The 22,200-nt window shown below is 45.4% G+C and overlaps 1 protein-coding gene across 1 annotated transcript in view; it reads left to right on the forward strand.

The window, feature by feature from the left end:
• LOC106612163 (cohesin subunit SA-2) overlaps positions 1 to 16,866 on the forward strand; it is a 34,338-nt gene extending 17,472 nt beyond the window's left edge. The window contains exons 21-32 of the mRNA XM_082956075.1: positions 929 to 1,021; positions 1,167 to 1,341; positions 1,603 to 1,742; positions 2,150 to 2,251; positions 5,192 to 5,340; positions 5,526 to 5,654; positions 5,849 to 6,075; positions 6,296 to 6,551; positions 6,810 to 6,917; positions 8,261 to 8,387; positions 10,261 to 10,338; positions 14,160 to 16,866. Of these exons, the coding sequence (XP_082812201.1) occupies positions 929 to 1,021; positions 1,167 to 1,341; positions 1,603 to 1,742; positions 2,150 to 2,251; positions 5,192 to 5,340; positions 5,526 to 5,654; positions 5,849 to 6,075; positions 6,296 to 6,551; positions 6,810 to 6,917; positions 8,261 to 8,387; positions 10,261 to 10,338; positions 14,160 to 14,183 (1,608 nt within the window). The 3' untranslated portion in view covers positions 14,184 to 16,866. The remainder of the gene's footprint in view (positions 1 to 928; positions 1,022 to 1,166; positions 1,342 to 1,602; positions 1,743 to 2,149; positions 2,252 to 5,191; positions 5,341 to 5,525; positions 5,655 to 5,848; positions 6,076 to 6,295; positions 6,552 to 6,809; positions 6,918 to 8,260; positions 8,388 to 10,260; positions 10,339 to 14,159) is intronic.
• Positions 16,867 to 22,200: the final 5,334 nt, after the last annotated feature.

The raw sequence follows: 22,200 nt of genomic DNA on the forward strand, positions 1-22,200 counted from the left end.
GAGGGTGTGTGTGTTTTGATCATGTAATATTGTTTTGTAGGAGTGTGTGTGTGTTTTGATCATGTAATATTGTTTTGTAGGAGTGTGTGTGTGTTTTGATCATGTAATATTGTTTTGTAGGAGGGTGTGTGTGTGTGTTTTGATCATGTAATATTGTTTTGTAGGAGGGTGTGTGTGTGTGTTTTGATCATGTAATATTGTTTTGTAGGAGGGTGTGTGTGTGTTTTGATCATGTAATATTGTTTTGTAGGAGGGTGTGTGTGTGTTTTGATCATGTAATATTGTTTTGTAGGAGGGTGTGTGTGTGTGTTTTGATCATGTAATATTGTTTTGTAGGAGGGTGTGTGTGTTTTGATCATGTAATATTGTTTTGTAGGAGGGTGTGTGTGTGTTTTGATCATGTCATATTGTTTTGTAGGAGGGTGTGTGTGTGTGTGTGTTTTGATCATGTTATATTGTTTTGTAGGAGGGAGTGTGTGTTTTGATCATGTAATATTGTTTTGTAGGAGGGTGTGTGTGTGTTTTGATCATGTAATATTGTTTTGTAGGAGGGTGTGTGTGTTTTGATCATGTAATATTGTTTTGTAGGAGGGTGTGTGTGTGTGTGTGTGTTTTGATCATGTAATATTGTTTTGTAGGAGGGTGTGTGTGTGTGTGTTTTGATCATGTAATATTGTTTTGTAGGAGGGTGTGTGTGTGTGTGTGTGTGTGTTTTGATCATGTAATATTGTTTTGTAGGAGTGTGTGTGTGTGTGTGTGTTTTGATCATGTAATATTGTTTTGTAGGAGGGTGTGTGTGTGTGTGTTTTGATCATGTAATATTGTTTTGTAGGAGGGTGTGTGTGTGTGTGTGTGTGTGTGTTTTGATCATGTAATATTGTTTTGTAGGAGGACGTGTGTGTTTTGATCATGTAATATTGTTTTGTAGGAGGACATGGTGAGCCTGAGGAAACAGATGCGGATGTTCTGTCTGATGTGTCAACGTTACCTCACCAACGTCAACACAACCGTCAAGGAACAGGTACTGTCCTGTAGCAGCTATTTAAATCCGCTTATTTTCAAACCTGAAATTCTCAGAATCCCCGTGCAACCCCATTGAGATGAGGAAGACGTGGCCAAGGAGGCAGACCACTGATAACCAACAGTCCATTTCTCTCTCCCCCCAGGCGTTCACCATCCTGTGTGATGTGTTGCTGGTCTTTAGTCATCAGATGGTCTCAGGAGGCAGAGAGCAGCTGGAGCCTCTGGTCTACAGTCCTGATGATTCGCTACAGACAGAACTACTGTCCTTCATACTGCACCATGTCTTCATAGACCAGGACGATGACAACGGCAGCACAGGTACACACACTGCTAACCACACACCGCTGCACACTTTTCCAGTAGGATTGCGTATTTGCACTTGAAAATAGCTTGTTTGTCTATCGCTAACCAACAAGACCCTGCTAAAGGAATGACATTACTGTCTGGCCTTGTGACGGGCCGTGTGTCCCCGGGCCGTGTGTCCCTGGTTCTACCTTTTCTTTAAATGGACAAGCAAGATAGAAGCTCCCCATAATAGCTCTGTTACACAGCCAGTCACAATCTGTTGTATCTCTACAGATGGCCAGCAGGATGACGAGGCAGCGAAGATAGAAGCTCTTCATAAGAGACGTAACCTCCTGGCAGCCTACTGTAAACTTATCATCTATAACGTAGTAGAGATGAACACTGGAGCTGACATCTTTAAGCAGTACATGAGGGTAAGAATGACCTGTAAATACCTCGCTGTTACACTGACATCTTTAAGCAGTACATGAGGGTAAAAATGTAGAAACACTCAGCTGTCTTGACACAGTTATAACCATATAAATATATTATCTATAGAAACTACTTGGAATCTCTTAACCTGGCAATTTCACTGTTAAAGTCATGGGTAGACTCGTAATGGTTGTCAGTCCACACGTTATCCCATCGTTGACTGGAACGGGGACGCCAGTTCTATACATTCTATGGTTGTCACCTCTTTGTGCCTGTGACACTCATTTAACCTCAACACCAGATCATTACCGGAGTCATTCCAGGTCCTGCTTGGTTGCAAAGTATCAGAAGTCGTGTATTTTCCTGAAGGAGACTCTGACTTGTGGCTGAACCCTCTTCCTCTCTCTAGTATTATAATGACTACGGTGACATCATCAAGGAGACCATGTCTAAGACCAGACAGATAGACAAGATCCAATGTGCCAAGACACTCATCCTCAGTCTACAACAGGTACAACACACACACACACACACACACACACCACACACACACACACACACACACACACACACACACACACACACACACACACACAACCCTCATCCTCAGTCTACAACAGGTACAACACACACACACACACGACCCTCATCCTCAGTCTACAACAGGTACAACACACACACACACACAACCCTCATCCCCAGTCTACAACACACACACACACACACACACACACACACACACACACACACACACACACACACACACACACACACCCTCATCCTCAGTCTACAACAGGTACACACACACACACACACACACACACACACACAACCCTCATCCTCAGTCTACAACAGGTACAACACACACACACACACACCACACACACACACACAACCCTCATCCTCAGTCTACAACAGGTACAACACACACACACACACACACACACACACACAACCCTCATCCTCAGTCTACAACAGGTACAACACACACACACACACACACACACAACCCTCATCCTCAGTCTACAACAGGTACAACACACACACACACACACACACACAACCCTCATCCTCAGTCTACAACAGGTACAACACACACACACACACACACACACAACCCTCATCCTCAGTCTACAACAGGTACAACACACACACACACACACACACACACACAACCCTCATCCTCAGTCTACAACAGGTACAACACACACACACACACACACACACACACAACCCTCATCCTCAGTCTACAACAGGTACAACACACACACACAACCCTCATCCTCAGTCTACAACAGGTACAACACACACACACACACAACCCTCATCCTCAGTCTACAACAGGTACAACACACACACACACACACAACCCTCATCCTCAGTCTACAACAGGTACGACACACACACACACACACACACAACCCTCATCCTCAGTCTACAACAGGTACGACACACACACACACACACAACCCTCATCCTCAGTCTACAACAGGTACGACACACACACACACACACACACCCTCATCCTCAGTCTACAACAGGTACGACACACACACACACGACCCTCATCCTCAGTCTACAACAGGTACGACACACACACACACGACCCTCATCCTCAGTCTACAACAGGTACGACACACACGACCCTCATCCTCAGTCTACAACAGGTACGACACACACACACGACCCTCATCCTCAGTCTACAACAGGTACGACACACACACACGACCCTCATCCTCAGTCTACAACAGGTACGACACACACACACGACCCTCATCCTCAGTCTACAACAGGTACGACACACACACACACGACCCTCATCCTCAGTCTACAACAGGTACGACACACACACACACGACCCTCATCCTCAGTCTACAACAGGTACGACACACACACACACGACCCTCATCCTCAGTCTACAACAGGTACGACACACACACACACGACCCTCATCCTCAGTCTACAACAGGTACGACACACACACACACGACCCTCATCCTCAGTCTACAACAGGTACGACACACACACACACGACCCTCATCCTCAGTCTACAACAGGTACGACACACACACACACGACCCTCATCCTCAGTCTACAACAGGTACGACACACACACACACGACCCTCATCCTCAGTCTACAACAGGTACGACACACACACACACGACCCTCATCCTCAGTCTACAACAGGTACGACACACACACACACGACCCTCATCCTCAGTCTACAACAGGTACGACACACACACACACGACCCTCATCCTCACTCTACAACAGGTACGACACACACACACACGACCCTCATCCTCACTCTACAACAGGTACGACACACACACACACGACCCTCATCCTCACTCTACAACAGGTACGACACACACACACACGACCCTCATCCTCACTCTACAACAGGTACGACACACACACACACGACCCTCATCCTCACTCTACAACAGGTACGACACACACACACACGACCCTCATCCTCAGTCTACAACAGGTACGACACACACACACACGACCCTCATCCTCAGTCTACAACAGGTACGACACACACACACACGACCCTCATCCTCAGTCTACAACAGGTACGACACACACACACACGACCCTCATCCTCAGTCTACAACAGGTACGACACACACACACACACGACCCTCATCCTCAGTCTACAACAGGTACGACACACACACACACACGACCCTCATCCTCAGTCTACAACAGGTACGACACACACGACCCTCATCCTCAGTCTACAACAGGTACGACACACACGACCCTCATCCTCAGTCTACAACAGGTACGACACACACGACCCTCATCCTCAGTCTACAACAGGTACGACACACACGACCCTCATCCTCAGTCTACAACAGGTACGACACACACGACCCTCATCCTCAGTCTACAACAGGTACGACACACACGACCCTCATCCTCAGTCTACAACAGGTACGACACACACGACCCTCATCCTCAGTCTACAACAGGTACGACACACACGACCCTCATCCTCAGTCTACAACAGGTACGACACACACGACCCTCATCCTCAGTCTACAACAGGTACGACACACACGACCCTCATCCTCAGTCTACAACAGGTACGACACACACGACCCTCATCCTCAGTCTACAACAGGTACGACACACACGACCCTCATCCTCAGTCTACAACAGGTACGACACACACGACCCTCATCCTCAGTCTACAACAGGTACGACACACACGACCCTCATCCTCAGTCTACAACAGGTACGACACACACGACCCTCATCCTCAGTCTACAACAGGTACGACACACACACACTGTTTTACTCAAGCTAGATCTTGGTTTTAACTTTCCGATCTCCAGACCGCATGCCAGCCTTTCTGGAACAAATCCCATTGAAAGAACCATCTCTTTATTCCACACATGTATTCACCCCCCCCTCTCTTCTCTCTGTCCTCCAGTTATTCCATGAGATGTTGTCAGAGTTGGGGACAGGATTTGACCGCTCGTCCTCAGCGTTCTGTGGGATCAAGGAGCTGGCCAGACGTTTCTCTCTCACCTTCGGTCTGGACCAGGTGAAAACACGAGATGCTATCGCCATGCTGCACAAGTCAGTCTCCTCTTCTGATCTCTTTCTCATAGCTTTTCAACATGATTAGCATATGATGGATGTGAGCTGTACGTAGGACTAGTTAATATATGCATCTACATGTGCTGCTAGATACCTACTTTTTCTGAACAAAAATTCTCTCTCCCTACCTCTCCCTCCGCTCTCTCCCTCTTGTCTCTCTTCAGGGATGGTATAGAGTTTGCGTTTAAGGAGCCAAGTCCCCAGGGAGAAGGAAACCCTCCTCTTCACCTGGCCTTCCTAGACATCCTCTCTGAGTTTTCCTCCAAACTAATGAGGCAGGACAAGAGGACTGTGTGAGTACACTCCTCTGCCTCTCCTAATCAGACACATGTACCTTTGTGTGTGTCATAGCTGATAGCTGTGTAAGTAATGACTAGTCTGATATGTCGTATGATATCATGAAGCAGAGGACTGTGTCCCCTCCCAGACACATGACTTTAAGGACCATCCAGATGGCTTTGTGTAACACCTCTCCTCTCCCCTGTAGTCACATGTATCTGGAGAGGTTCATGACCTTCCAGATGGCCCTCCAGAGAGACGACTGCTGGCTACCGCTCATCTCCTACAGGAACTCCCTGCAGGCTGGCGGGGACGATGACACCATGTCTGTTGTCTCTGGCTACTCCTCCAGAGGGTCGTCGGTCAGATCCAAGAAGACCAAGGCTGTTACACCCACTGCTACCATCGCTGCAGCCAAGAGGAGACTTCCTGAAGGTAACTGCAGAACCAGGGTCTAGAAGTCAGACTGTGGTCACTACATGGCCATATTAGAGAGGACAGTCCCAGTCTGAGGTCAACTCCCACTGTAAACACTGTTACCCCTGGTAGGTAGATGTTGTAGTGTAGATGGCTGAAATCACCTAGCCTGCATCTCTTAGTCATCCAACCCTTTCACAATCGCGTGTGTTTAACGTTGTGTGTGTGTGTTCTCTAGCTGAGGAGAGCAGTAGCAGCAGTACAGATATGTCGTGGCAGCACCAGAGCATGCAGACTCCAGTGATGATGCCCTCCCCCCACCTCACCTCTACCATGATGAGAGGACCAGGGGACATGAGGGGGGGGGAGGCCAAACGGGGGAGAGACGACAGCTACATGGCAGTGTACGCCCTCCCTTCAGACTCCCAGCAGCAGCCACACCCTCACACACTCCCCCAAACCCCTCAACTCCACCAGACACCCATCGACTACAAGTAAGTCTCTGTCTGTCTCTCTCTCTTTTCATCTCTATTTTGACATGTACCTACCTGAACCACCACTATGGCTGTCTGACCGGCTGTCTGACCGGCTGTCTGACCGGCTGTCTGACCGGCTGTCTGACCGGCTGTCTGACCGGCTGTCTGACCGGCTGTCTGACCGGCTGTCTGACCGGCTGTCTGACCGGCTGTCTGACCGGCTGTCTGACCGGCTGTCTGACCGGCTGTCTGACCGGCTGTCTGACCTGTTTGTAGTACCCAGGTGACGTGGATGCTGGCTCAGAGGCAGCAGGAGGAGGTTCGTCAGCAGCAGGAGAGAACCATGAACTACGCCAAGCTCAGGACCAACCTGCAACAGGCCATGTAAGAACACACACCCCATCCCTCCCTAACCCCAATCTCAGGACCAACCTGCAACAGGCCATGTAAGAACACACACACACCCCATCCCTCCCTAACCCCAATCTCAGGACCAACCTGCAACAGGCCATGTAAGAACACACACCCCATCCCTCCCTAACCCCAATCTCAGGACCAACCTGCAACAGGCCATGTAAGAACACACACCCCATCCCTCCCTAACCCCAATCTCAGGGCCAACCTGCAACAGGCCATGTAAGAACACACACCCCATCCCTCCCTAACCCCAATCTCAGGACCAACCTGCAACAGGCCATGTAAGAACACACACCCCATCCCTCCCTAACCCCAATCTCAGGGCCAACCTGCAACAGGCCATGTAAGAACACACACCCCATCCCTCCCTAACCCCAATCTCAGGACCAACCTGCAACAGGCCATGTAAGAACACACACACACACACACACACACACCCCATCCCTCCCTAACCCCAATCTCAGGACCAACCTGCAACAGGCCATGTAAGAACACACCCCATCCCTCCCTAACCCCAATCTCAGGACCAACCTGCAACAGGCCATGTAAGAACACACACCCCATCCCTCCCTAACCCCAATCTCAGGACCAACCTGCAACAGGCCATGTAAGAACACACACACACCCCATCCCTCCCTAACCCCAATCTCAGGACCAACCTGCAACAGGCCATGTAAGAACACACACCCCATCCCTCCCTAACCCCAATCTCAGGACCAACCTGCAACAGGCCATGTAAGAACACACACACACCCCATCCCTCCCTAACCCCAATCTCAGGGCCAACCTGCAACAGGCCATGTAAGAACACACACCCCATCCCTCCCTAACCCCAATCTCAGGACCAACCTGCAACAGGCCATGTAAGAACACACACCCCATCCCTCCCTAACCCCAATCTCAGGACCAACCTGCAACAGGCCATGTAAGAACACACACACACCCCATCCCTCCCTAACCCCAATCTCAGGGCCAACCTGCAACAGGCCATGTAAGAACACACACACACACACACACACACACCCCATCCCTCCCTAACCCCAATCTCAGGACCAACCTGCAACAGGCCATGTAAGAACACACCCCATCCCTCCCTAACCCCAATCTCAGGACCAACCTGCAACAGGCCATGTAAGAACACACCCCCATCCCTCCCTAACCCCAATCTCAGGGCCAACCTGCAACAGGCCATGTAAGAGCTACTTCCTTTTCATATTGGTTTGTGGACTAACCAGTTGTTGATTTACAGCTACTCTATATTGATGGTTGTTTGACTGTACTAATTATTGTGTGTGTGTGTGTGTGTGTAGTCGGCGTGGTACAGGGCTGATGGAGGAGGATGAGGAGCCTATCGTAGAAGATGTGATGATGTCATCAGAGGGTCGTATGGAAGACCTCAACGAGGGCATGGACTTTGACACCATGGACATTGACCTGGTGAGACCTTTGACCTTTTACTACATATGACTTTCGTTTTTTTTACCTTTTCCAGCGAATTATGTGGGGATCCACAAAGATCTGTCAAGAAACACTAAATATTAACATGTGTTGGTCCCATGTTTCATGAGCTGAAATAAAAGATCCCAGATATTTTCCATATACTCTGAAAGCTTATTTCTCTTAAGTTGTGCAGAATTTGGTATACATCCCTGTTAGTGATCATTTCTCCTTTGCAAAGATAATCCATCCACCTGACAGATGTGGCATTTCAAGAAGCTGATTAAACGGTGTGATCGTTACAGGTGCACCTTGTGCTGGGGAAAATAAAAGGCCATTAAAAAATGTGCAGTTTTGTCACACAACATAATGCCACGATCTCTCAGGTTTTGAGGGAGCGTGCTATTGGCATGCTGACTGTAGGAATGTCCACCAGAGCTGTTGCCAGACAATTGAATGTTAATTTCTCTACCATAAGCCGCCTCCACACTACAAACAACTTTCACAATCCTAACATTGCTAAACCTCTCACGTTAAACGACCATCTTTCCTGTAGTTTGTTTGGTCTTGCCAACTTAGTGGTGCGCACATTAAACAATGTGGTACAGACGGGGGTCACACATTACAAGAGGATTGTCGATACCATACTGTCTCGCAAAAACAATGTGATGTGGTTAGATTTAACATAGCTACAAGGAGCTGTAGCTTGAAGCAGCCTCAAATGTTTTTAACATTCACGCTGGCCACACAGTTGAAATACTGTATCTTGCCAACATTTTGAATCGATTAACGTTGCTTGTGAACTTCAGACCTAAAACAATTTGAAGCTTAGATTAAAGGCAAGTACAAACGCATGCTAGTAGTAGTCGGTGCTCCTTCTCAAGAGTCGACACATTCTGGGTGACGCGAAACATCGCTGTTGTCTGTGGCTTCTTCTCATTGGATATCGCTGATCACCGTTCTCAAAACATGTCGTTGCACATCTCACACTACAAGAGCATTGCAGATTTTGATCAATCGGGCCAAAATTGTGTAGTGTACACCTGGCTTTAGAGAATTTGGAAGTTGTAATCGACTTCAGTAGGCAAATGCTCACCTTCGATGGCCACTGGTACGCTGGAGAAGTGTGCTCGTCACAGATGAATCCCGGTTTCACCTTTACCGGGCAGATTGCATACAGCGTATATTGCATCGTGTGGGCGAGTGGTTTGCTGATTCAATGTTGTGAGCAGAGTGCCCCATGGTGGCGGTGAGGTTATGATATGGGCAGGCATAAGCTACGGACAACAAACACAATTTGCATTTTATCAATGGCACAGAGATACCATGACGAGATCTTGAGGCCCATTGTTGTGCCATTCATCCGCCACCACTTCATGTTTCAGCATGTTAATGCACGGCCCCATGTCACAAGGATCTGTACACAATTCCTGGAAGCTGAAAATGACCCAGTTCTTCCATGACCAGAATGCTCACCAGACGTCACCCATTGAGCATGTTTTGGGATCCACTGCATCGACATGTACGACAGTGTGTTCCAGTTTCCGCCAATATCCATCAACTTCACACAGCAATTGAGGAGGAGTGGGACAACATTCCACAATCAACAGCCTGATCAACTCAATGTGAAGATGTTTTGTGCTGCATGAGGCTAATGGTGGTCACACCAGATACTGACTGGTTTTCTGATCCACGCCCAAACTTTTTTGAATGGTATTTGTGACCAACGGATGCGTGTCTGTATTCCGTCATGCAAAATCATTTATTTCAATATATGAACTAACTCGGTAAGATATTTGAAATTGTTGCATGTCAAGTTTTATTTTTTTGTTCAGTGTATCATGATCACAATCTGTATCTCTCCTTTCTCCAGCCCCCCTCTAAGAACAGGAGAGAAAGATCAGAGCTGAAACCAGACTACTTTGACCCTGGTTCCATCATGGATGAGTCTGTAAGTAACTCTCTTCTCTTATACTCATAAACCATTATTACTTTATAGTAATACTCTTCCTTATACATACACAGCGCTCTAAATTTAACATTTTCATTGGTAATACTGGTGCTCCCAACTTAAAGTTAGGAGCACCTCATGAAATTTAGGAGCACCAGAAGATAAGATTTTCTTTTAATTGATTGAGCTAAAGCCTATGTCTTCTAAAGCACATATTGTTCCCTAGAAACTAATATGTAACGAGCTCCTGGGTGGCGCAGCGCTCAAAACACTGCCCCGCAGTGCTGAGGCACTACTACATACAGCCTGTTCAATCCTAGGCTGTGTCACAAGCAGTGACCGGGAGCCACATAGGTCGGCGCACAATTGGTGTTGTCCGGGGTAGGGGTTTGGCTGCTGGGGTTTTCCTTGGCTCATCGTGCTCTGATACCTTGTGACAGGGCTGGGGCACCTGCAAAGCTGACTCTGGTCGTCAGTCGAACAGTGTTTCCTCCGACTCGTTGGTGCGGCTTACATCTGGGTGTAGCGAGCAGTGTGATAAGTAGTAGGCGGTCAGGCGAATCATGTTTGGGAGGACGCATGACCTTCACCTCTCCTGGGCCCATTGAGGAGTTATGAGATGAGTCAAGGGACCTAATTCACAGAGAACAGATATGTACTCTTGTGGCCATACCACCCTGAAAACGCCTGGTTAGTACTGGGACGGGAGACAGCCTGGGAATGCCCGACGCTAAAAATACATTTTAAATAAAACTAAACTGTATTATTGTAAACCTCTCTAGGGGAGGTGGGACGAAATCGTCCCACACTATTCAACAGCCAGTGAAAAATCAGAGCGCCAAATTTAAAACCACAAAATGTCATCATTCAAAGTTCTCAAACATAGGACTATTTTACACCATTTTATAGATACACTTCTCCTGAATCGAACCACGTTGTCCGATTTCCAAAAGGCTTTACAGCGAAAGCAAAACATTAGATTATGTTAGGAGAGTACATAGACACAAATAACCACACAGCCATTTTCCAAGCAACTGGCATGCATCACAAATACCCAAAACGCAGCTAAATGCAGCACTAACCTTTGACGATCTTCATCAGATGACACTCCTAGGACATCATGTTACACAATACATGCATTTCTTGTTCGATCAAGTTCCTATTTATATCTAAAAACAGCATTTTACATCGGAGCCTGACGTTCAGAAAATATTTTGCCTCCAATACTGCCGGTGAATCAGCGCTACAATTTACAAAAATACTCGTCATAAACGTTGATAAAATATTAAACTGTCATTCAAAGAATTATAGATGAACATCTCCTTTATGCTAACGCTGTGAAAGATTTCAAAATAACTTTACTGGGAAAGCACACTTTGCAATAATCTGAGTACTGCGCTCAGAAAGCCGCCATTTTGGAGTCATCTAAAATCATAAATTGCATTAGAAATATTGCCTTACCTTTGATCTTCATCAGAAGGCACTTCCAGATATCCCAGGTCCACAGTAAATGTTTTGTTCGCTAAAAATCCATAATTTATGTCCAAATAGCTCCTTGTTCGCGCGTTCAGTTCAGCAACTCCAAATGTAGGAAGCGTGCCGAAAAGTAAAAAAAAAAATTATCTATTTACGTTCGTTCAAACATGTCAAATGTTGTAAAGCATCAATCTTTAGGGCCTTTTGAACGTGAAACTTCAGTAATATTCCAACCGGACGGTTCCTGTGTCTTGAAAAACATTTTGGAACACATGAACGCGCGCCAATGAACTGATGGGTCTACAACTTCCCAGCCTTCTTGTTCGGTCTCTGTTCATCACAGACGCCTCAAACAACTTTCTAAAGACTGTTGACGTCTAGTGGAAGCCTTAGGAACTGCAAAATGAACCCTAGCTCACTGTGTGTTCCATTGGCAATGACTTGAAAGGACTACAAGCAGCAGAATTCTCACTTCCTGGTTAGATTCTTCTCAGGTTTTTGCCTGCCATATGAGTTCTGTTATACTCACAGACATCATTCAAACAGTTTTAGAAACTTCAGAGTGTTTTCTATCCAAATCTAATATGCATATTCCAGTTCCTGGGCCCGAGTAGTAGGCCATTTAATTTGGGTACGTTTTTCATCCGGCCGTGAAAATACTGCCCCCTACCCTAGAGGTTTTAAGACATTATTAAAGCTATAATGTTGACACGAATACATGTCATTGAAATTACAAAGTCATTTGTGGAATATTATGTTTCTACATTGTGTAAAAGCACAGTTTTCCTACTGATAATTGTCTCTTTAAAAATGTCCGGTTTCTGATGCCGACATACAAAAGATCTGTCATTCATTGCTATGATCATAGATCTCCTGAGAAGCCATCCCTTTTCCTTTCTGTGACCCAAAATGTTTGCATATACTGTTAAAGTTACCAGATGGTTAGCTAACTAATGAGGTTACATGACCGAACAAAGATTAAACAAATACTTAACGAAGCGCAAGTAGTTTTAGAACGACCCACGAATCTGCACTCGCTTGTTTCTCTGGGGCATTCGGAAACAATGGAACAGCGTAGATCTATCAATTAAAATATTCTGGTTGCACAGAAAAATATTTGGTAGCACTTTACAGCCCTGGCCATACAGAACACACTACTTTATAGCAGGGTTTAGAACCGGTTCAGGGACAGAAAACCCCATGGAAAATAAAATACTTTTTCAAGAATCAGAACCGGGAACGAATGTGAACTATACTGTTCTGGAACATTACTGTTATTTTAAAAGCATGAGAACCGGTTAATAACTCAAACTTCTTCCAGTGTCTGCATGCCAGGGACTACCTGCCCCTCCGAAGCGCAGGCTACTGATGTTACAAGCGTGGTTCAGAAATGTTTTAATTAGGGTAATGGATACATTTTTTTCAGTGCTAGTTAACTATAGTATCCTTATCACGGTTCACATTAGATTTATTAACGACAGTAAGGTAAGACATGTTTTTGCACACAAGCTTGTTAGCTAGCTAGCTCTGGTCCAACGTTAAGCCAACTCAAAGCCACTTCTCTGTGGGCCTAATTCAGATAATGCAGGTCATAACAAGATGCTCAGCACTTCAAGCCTCTTCCTCCACCCTCTCTCTCCTCACCCTCAATTTCAGTTGCATCTAACACCCGACGGTTCTCTTTCCATCAAGCACGTAAACAACTCACTGAGCTACAGCTTGCCCCCTCCATAGCAAGCTGCTCTATCCGCACTGCGTGATTGGTGGTAATTTGTTGCCCTAAATGTGGTTAAATCTGCCGTTCTGCTCTTGAGCAAGGCATATTCCCCCATTAACTGCTCCCCAGGCGCCTAGGATGTGGATTAAGGCAGCACCTCTCTGATTTGAGTTGTTGGGTTAAATGCGGAATACTGATCCGGTTGAATACATTCCTTTCGCTTTTTCTGGTGGAAACCTGGGAAGTTCTCCACAAGATGATGATGATGATGAAAAGGGGTGGGGTCTAGTGACGCAGCCAGCATGCATAAGATGCAAACTAACACCGCATAGGCTACTGAAACTTTGTCCCACACGGTAGGAAAACAAAAAGCTAAAACAAGGAAATGAATCTCTTGGGTAAACAATTTTCCCTAGAGCCAATCAAATGCTTAATTTCTACTCGGATCAAATCAAATACAAGCACTGACAGCTAGCGCTACATTCAAACACAGTCCAATACTGAAGTTCTCCAGACTTCCCGTAGTCAAGGTGAGATCTGAAAGTGCGGTTCAGCCTCACTAGTAAAACCTAAGATGTTGTTGCTAAGTGCTTTTACAGATGTGTAATGACACCTTTTCTCTCTGCAGGTCCTTGGAGTGTCCATGTTTTAAACTGGTATTTGTAGACGAAGAGGAGAGGCATAGTGTATTTATGGAGACGTTAAGCTGCAGATCAGAAGTCTTCTCTGGTTTATCCTCCATGGTCTAACACACAGTGTTGCTCGCTCAGAGGGGACTGAATGAAAACAAAATACTTTTTATAATCCTTGGGTAAGCTTTCACCTTTCAGTTAGTGGCAAACCAGTTCCAAACCTAGAATAATCCTCCAGACGATTAGTCTGAAGGAAGTTCTATAATTCTAGAACGTTTTATTTTTCTTCCAAATGGAGATGGAATGAGTTGTAAGATAACCTTTTAGTTTTTTGAAATGTCTTCTAACCCTGTCTCTATGCTAGTATAGTGAATGACCCGGTGCGGTGTAGTTGTTTAGAAACAGATTATTAGTAGGAAAGGTAGCTAGCTGTGGTAGTAGTGGATGGACATGGTCTTTATGCTATTTTCAGTTTTTTACTTTTCCTTTCCTCCATGTTGGACTGTCAGTAGAATCTGTTGGTTCTGTGGTTGTGACGGCGACTGCTGGTGGTTCAGTTGGTAACCTGTTGAGTAGATCAGCTGTAAGAGTCATGGATGCAGCAACACACATCCAACCGTTTTCCAAGTGCAGATTCCTTCATATGAAACGAGTAGAAATAAAGCCACACTGTTGTACATCCTTCAGTATAGTTTCTTGCAACGTTTGGACCAGAAGGTCTGTCCGTCATATCCAACCCTGTGTGTGGGTAGTGTTTCTATTCCGTGGTTGTTGAATACAGTCTGACTGAGGACCCCGTAGTTGCTGTGAAGAGGCCCAGGGTGCGTCTCAAAAGTGGTGCACTATATAGGGAATAGGGTACCATTTGGGACGAAGACCCAGTGTTTAACAAGGAACTAGGCTGTCGCACAAGTCCTGAAGCTTACCCAAAGATTTGGATCCTCCCTATCTGAAGAAACAACTCTCCCGACGGACAGCGAGGCGATTTTTCTCTCTGGTAGTGCCACCACTGTGCTGAGTCGGAGACAAGCAAGCAGCATGTTAATAGACAGAAAATACATTTCTCCAGAAAATCCAGCATATTTAGGGTTGAAATGGTTCTCTAAATTTTAAATAAAGTTATATATGAATCGGTGCTGATTTTATAACTGTGCTTTTTTAAATTAAAATGTTCAACATAAGTTAAGGTTTCATAAATGTGTAAAACTGTTTAAAATGGAAAGCATGTGTAGTCATGCGGCGAGGAAGATTTTTACGTTTGTATTTTTGTTTTTCTTCGTCTTTATGATGTTTTGGGGTTTCTACCTTTTTTTTGTTTTCCTACGTGTAAATTAGTTTGGATAAGACTCATTATGAAAAAAATAAATGTGACTTGTGAAATATCAGCTTTAAGGTTTTCAACATCATGAGTAATAATAATGTCCTGTTGCGAAACTCCACCATATAAAACTGTATAGAGAACTTAAAGCCAGTCATTATAATCCTATAGAAAGGTTGTTTTCATCCCAAATGGCACCCTGGTGCCCTCACCAGGACAAATATTCCCTATGGGCTCTGGTCAAAAGTAGTGCACTATATAGGGAATAGGGTGCCATTTGGGACAGTTCTCAACAGCAGCAGCACTCTGGCAGCTAGACAAAGCTTACATGTGACATGAACTATTATGTCATCCATAAGTTTTAATTAAATGTTTTGTCTACTGAGGGTAAATCTATCTACTTTGTAATCATTCCATGCCTCGGCCTTAAACATGCAGTAGTGGAAGGAAATCAACTGCCCTGTCCAATAAACTGCCCCATAGAAACAGTATTGCTAGAATATAATTGCTCTGGTTTAAGTGTAGATTTTTTTCTCCCCCACTCTAGTAATTATATGCCTATACCTCTAGGCACCTGTGTATATCTGATAGGAATGGATAAGTAAGGTGTATCCAATTTGGCTTTATCCCAACTAGTTTTATCAGGGAGAAGGTGAAACTACTACCCATCAAATCACTGCAGATTTACACTAGCACCTAGGGGTTAGGGCTGGGGTAGCCCCGGGAAGCCTAGGGGTTAGGGCTGGGGTAGCCCCGGGAAGCCTAGGGGTTAGGGCTGGGGTATCCCCGGGAAGCCTAGGGGTTAGGGCTGGGGTAGCCCCGGGAAGCCTAGGGGTTAGGGCTGAGGTAGCCCCGGAAAGCTTCTGTAGACTACATTTGGAAGGATGGCCTCGTGAGACTAGAGTTTAGGGTGTTAGGGGTCGTTTCTGGACAGGTCCTAAATCGTTTTCTCTTACTAATCTTCTTCCATGTCAGGTAGCCATGAAAGGTGATTATTGGGGTTGTTATAACAACAGAAAACAGATGGTCCAGATGTGATGTCGATGAAGTAGATACAGGCAGCCTGTGTGTTTTACCTAATTATTATTATTATTATATGTAAGTAAATATTTTGGAGTAAAAATGACTGTGGCTTTTGTTTTGTCACTTACTACCACTACATTGGTATAGTTTCTTTATTTGAGCCTTCTTGTATATAAAACAAACATCAAGCTTTATTTTCATTTGTTGTGTTTTTCCTTTTTGGCCATTTTATGTATGTTGAATTTCCTCATATAATATACACACACTTCTGTGCTGTTTGTTCCCCATCCTATTGCCACTCCCTCTCAGATTTGTACTTGCCTGGAGACAGTCACTTTTTGAATAAAAGTAAACCAACTCAACATGAATGATGTGATCTATGTAAGCAGTTTGCGTTGTTTGAGTATATTTAACCACAGCTATTCATCGCCACAAGAGGGTGGTGTCTCCTCAGAAATGAGAGGACCCTATTCCCTACACTACTTCTGGCCAGAGCCCCATGCACTATATAGGCAATAGGGTGATATAGCTGGTGTGTTCCTGTTCATGGGTTGATCCGCCTGTTTTGCCTTTAAGTGTATGTGCCTAGCTACTCAACAGTGTAGATTCACAAGCAGAAAATCAAAAGCGCTAATTTCCCACTTTTGATATTCTAACTACTGTGTCATTCCATGTAGCGCTCCCATCTTTCTACATCGTGCTACTCCTGTGTTTGTCAATCTCCTACCTATAGTTACAAGTTATGCAGAGCACAGCTCCCCCGTGCTCGGAGCTATCCGTTTGTGTCTGTCGAGAGGGTTGGGGGCGATGGAGTCGATGGCTGTTATCATAAAAGAGAGTCTGGCAGGAGATGAAAGGCTGTGGAGGCCTCTATATTAGACAGAGCTGAAGAGAACCTCAGATCAATGGCTGCTCGTTAGAATGGTGCAGGGAACGAGGGAAGGGGTGAATGAAAGAGGGATGAAGGGAAGGGATCCATTCAGCACTATTCACTATGGCTGCTGCCTGTGATCTGGTGAATGGTGCCGGGAAGGAAAGAGGGATGAAGGGAAGGGATCCATTCAGCACTATTCACTACGGCTGCTGCCTGTGATCTGGTGAATGGTGCAGGGAAGGAAAGAGGGATGAAGGGAAGGGATCCATTCAGCACTATTCACTATGGCTGCTGCCTGTGATCTGGTGAATGGTGCCGGGAAGGAAAGGGGGATGAAGGGAAGGGTTCCCATCTATATGGTATTTGTCTGAAAGATCTGGAGAGGTCTATCCTCACATCAGACTTCGCTCTCTCGTCATCCCTCCTTTCAGAATGACAAAGTACCGCTGTGTAGGGAAACTAAAAGGGTTCCTTTCTCAGCCCTGAACTTTCTCAAACACGTGGTGCATGTCCGTGATCCCTGTCAGTGCCCTTCTCTAGTGTGTGTGTGTACGTGAACGTCTATAATCAGTCTCACTGCCCTGCTCTGGTGCTTGTTGAGAGGGTCAGGGCTGAGGGGTTAAATCCCAGCCTGGCAGTTCCTCCAGCTGCAGAGGCCAGAGATATGGCTTATATTTACTCCTAATAATCTCATGGGCCCCCCCGCTGCATACCAAATGGCACCCTGTTCCCTATTTAGTGCACTACTTTTGACGAGGGCCCAAAGGCACTATATAGGTCAGGAGTGCCATTTGGGAGACACACCTTCAGACCATAAATCTGAAGCCTGGTCAGTGGACTTCAGTGGATGCTGTGCAGGTCATGGGAGGTCTGAACTGGGTTAAGTGTGGGTCAGTTGGAATAACAACAGCCTGACAGTTACTCTCTGTTCTATTCCCGGAAATAACACTTTAATGTGCATCACCTTTCTGTAATTTCATGGATTTACAATCAGTTAGGGTTAAAATAAAGCCTGTAACATTTGGTCTGTAGGCTGCACCTGAAAGGGTTAAATCCATAGGATTCTAATTCCCTGGTTAAATCATTCATGAAGTAATCAGTTGTAATCTCGCTGGTGTTGTCAGCGCAGAGAAAAGAGAATAATCATTCACTAGTCTCTTCTCTGGCCTCAGACAGGCTGGCAGACAAGTATGGAAAGTAGCTTATAAAGTAATTTTCTAACAATAAAAAATTAGAACAAGCATAAAGACCTGTCACGGATTTGAAAATTTAAAGTTTGTGGATCAGAGCAGACGTGGAGGTGGAAGTTAAATCTAAGAATCAATGCATTTCTGTTCATTATAGAGAGGTGGTTTTACTGAGTCTGAAGACAAGCAGGAAGAGGTCAGGGATTCCACTGTATGTCTGTTCTTAGAAAATCCCACCGTGGGATACCGGTGGTGTGTTCAATCCACTCCTGTCTGTCATTGTCCCCTGTGTTAACGGAGAGCTAGAGCGATGGAAGGTGTGGTGAACAACTGACTACTGACTACCTGTCATTGTCCCCTGTGTTGACAGAGAGCTAGAGCGATGGAAGGTGTGGTGAACAACTGACTACCTGTCATTGTCCCCTGTGTTGACAGAGAGCTAGAGCGATGGAAGGTGTGGTGAACAACTGACTACCTGTCATTGTCCCCTGTGTTGACAGAGAGCTAGAGCGATGGAAGGTGTGGTGAACAACTGACTACCTGTCATTGTCCCCTGTGTTGACAGAGAGCTAGAGCGATGGAAGGTGTGGTGAACGACTGACTACCTGTCATTGTCCCCTGTGTTGACAGAGAGCTAGAGCGATGGAAGGTGTGGTGAACAACTGACTACCTGTCATTGTCCCCTGTGTTGACAGAGAGCTAGAGCGATGGAAGGTGTGGTGAACGACTGACTACCCCTGTCATTGTCCCCTGTGTTGACTGAGAGCTAGAGCGATGGAAGGTGTGGTGAACAACTGACTACCTGTCATTGTCCCCTGTGTTGACAGAGCTAGAGCGATGGAAGGTGTGGTGAACGACTGACTGAACTAGTGATAGAGATGTTGTAGTTGGTAAATGAGTGAAACTGGCATTAGCTACTTTTCTCCTCCTTGTGTAAGGCTGGCAGATAGACTAGTGTGTGGATGGATCCTGTCACCAGAACAGGCCTAGGTGAGATTTTAAGTCCAGGAGAGGCTTAGGTGAAGCACAGGGGGTAGAGGTCAGGGCTTGAACTAAGGTCAGACCCCCCTACACTCACAGAGGAGGGGGAGGAGTTGACCCAGGGCATGTGGGAGTGGAGGAGGACAGGAGGGTAAGGTCACAGCTTGGATATAGGTTCCTCTCAGAGAACTGCTGCTTTGTGTAGACCAGTGGTGGGCAAACTGTTTGGCTTGAGGGCTTTCAAAATTCTACAGAGGACTGCACAGATTTGTTTTTGACTGATTTGTTTGTCAAAATCAATTTGCGGCCATAAAAAGGGCCGTTATTTGAAAATATATAGGTCCATTATAATTTATATAAATATATAGGTCCATTATAATGGATACTTGTCTAGTTTTAGACATTTAAGTGTGGCCTGGAGTTTAACTTTTTTTTACCCAAAATAATAAAGTTATTTGAACCTAAGAGAGCCCTTCATCTTTTGCTTCTTATTAAAACCTCACATTTAGAGTCCCTGGGTGTGTTTTGTGTTCTGTCCCGGCGTGACATCAGTGAGACAGGCAGTGACAGTGACACGTTAATCCAGGGACTCAGGACTGTGACCTGACAGCTGATGGGAACAAGTGGGTTCAGACAGCTAAGATACCGCTCTCTCTCTCTCCGACACAAACACACACCCCTCCGTCCCTCTGTCTTCTGCTGAAACCTCTCTCTCTCTCTCTCGCACTCTCACTCACTAACCCCAATCTAAAATGTGAGTGTGACCTAGCGACAGACAGTAGCCTGAGTGAATTAGCAACAGACAGTAGCCTGAGTGAATTAGCGACAGACAGCAGTAGCCTGAGTGACTTAGTGACAGACAGTAAGTAGCCCAAGTGACCTAACAACAGACAGTAAGTAGGCCGAGTGACCTAACAACAGACAGTAAGTAGCCCGAGTGACCTAACGACAGTAAGTATCCTTCTCATTTTACTGAGTCAGAGAGAACTATAGTACCACCCTCAAAAATTAACCTATTCATATTTGCTGTAGGAAATGAATCAGACAGCCTCCTCTCTATCTGATCTCACATCAATGTGTTTTACACAAACTAATGTCCCTCCTTTGCTGGCTTCATGGCCTGAAGGATTGATCCCATTCTAGAGGAAGACTCTCACTCTTCCTCTTCCTCTATTCCTCTATTTGACTCTTATTGAGTGAGAGTCTTCCTCTAGAAGACCTCAGGCCTGAGTGAGTCTTCCTCTAGAATGGGATCAATCCTTCAGGCCATGAAGCCAGCAAAGGAGGGACATTAGTTTGTGTAAAACACATTGATGTGAGATCAGATAGAGAGGAGGCTGTCTGATTCATTTCCTACAGCAAATATGAATCGGTTAATTTTTTAGGGTGGTACTATAGTTTTCTCTGACTCAGTAAAATGAAAAGGATACTTCCTGAAGAAATTATGAGTGAGTCTGTGAGAGAGGACTTCAGACTTTTTCTAAACAGGAAGTGGTTTAATTTGACTCTTATTGTGGCTGTGGTGAAATAGAAGCTGAATGAATCACCGTAGCAACAATTTCAGAGCCTCATAACCCCAGGATAACAACTGTGTGTGTGTGTGTGTGTGTGTGTGTGTGTTCCTCTCCAGTTGTTAATGTGTGTGTGGTATTGATTGCAGCTAGAAGGGGAGAGTCACAAGTCGGCCACGTCCTACCCATTATCCTCTCCTCTAGATAACGAGGGGTTGACCATTTGATCCTCCGCATTTCGAGAGGCTCCACTCACACGTCCGTCTGTCTGTCCTGTCCTGTCTGATGAAGGCCATTGTTGTCGAAACGTCAAGCTTTAACCAAGTAGTAAGAGTTGCTAACCAAGAGTTTTTAATAATGAGCGATTCTCTCAGGCTACTTTTCCTGATGTTAATGTAATTTATGGCTGCTCCTCTTGAACCACTTGAAGCGATCTGTCTACTCCAGTCTTGAGCAGAATGATGATTAGCAAACAACTTTCTACAACACAGCTTGTATTGCACAAACCAATATGACTACGAGCAGCGTTGCAACGTGAAGAACAGTGCGTTACCTGTAAGACATCAACCTTCTATACAGGCTACGGAGACTGGCCAGTGACAGCTGGGATAGGTTTTTTCAGAGGAATAGGCAAAGCAATAAACTAGAATATCTTCACTCTGGTACTGCTGACCTCATGCCTTGGCCACTTCTCTGCAGTGATGATGTCATAGTTTGTGTTATCTGAGTGTCAATGGGTGTTAATGGGTGGTATCCGAATGTCAATGGGTGTTGATGGGTGTTATCCGAGTGTTAATGAGTGTACATGGGTGCTAATGGGTGTTAATGGGTGTTTTCTGAGTGTTAATGAGTGTACATGAGTGTTAATGGTTGCTTCCTGAGTGTTTATGAGTGTACATGAGTGTTAATGGGTGTTATCCGAGTGTTATCCGGGTGTTAATGGGTGTTTTCTGAGTGTTAATGAGTGTACATGGGTGTTATCCGAGTGTTAATGGGTGTTAATGAGTGTACATGAGTGTTAATGGGTGTTATCCGAGTGTTAATGGGTGTTTTCTGAGTGTTCATGGGTGTTATCCGGGTGTTTTCTGAGTGTTAATGAGTGTACATGAGTGTTAATGGGTGTTATCCGAGTGTTAATGGGTG

Source organism: Salmo salar, chromosome 09 (genome assembly GCF_965601325.2).
Source record: "Salmo salar chromosome 09, fSalSal1, whole genome shotgun sequence".
NCBI classification, from domain to species: Eukaryota; Metazoa; Chordata; class Actinopteri; order Salmoniformes; family Salmonidae; genus Salmo; species Salmo salar.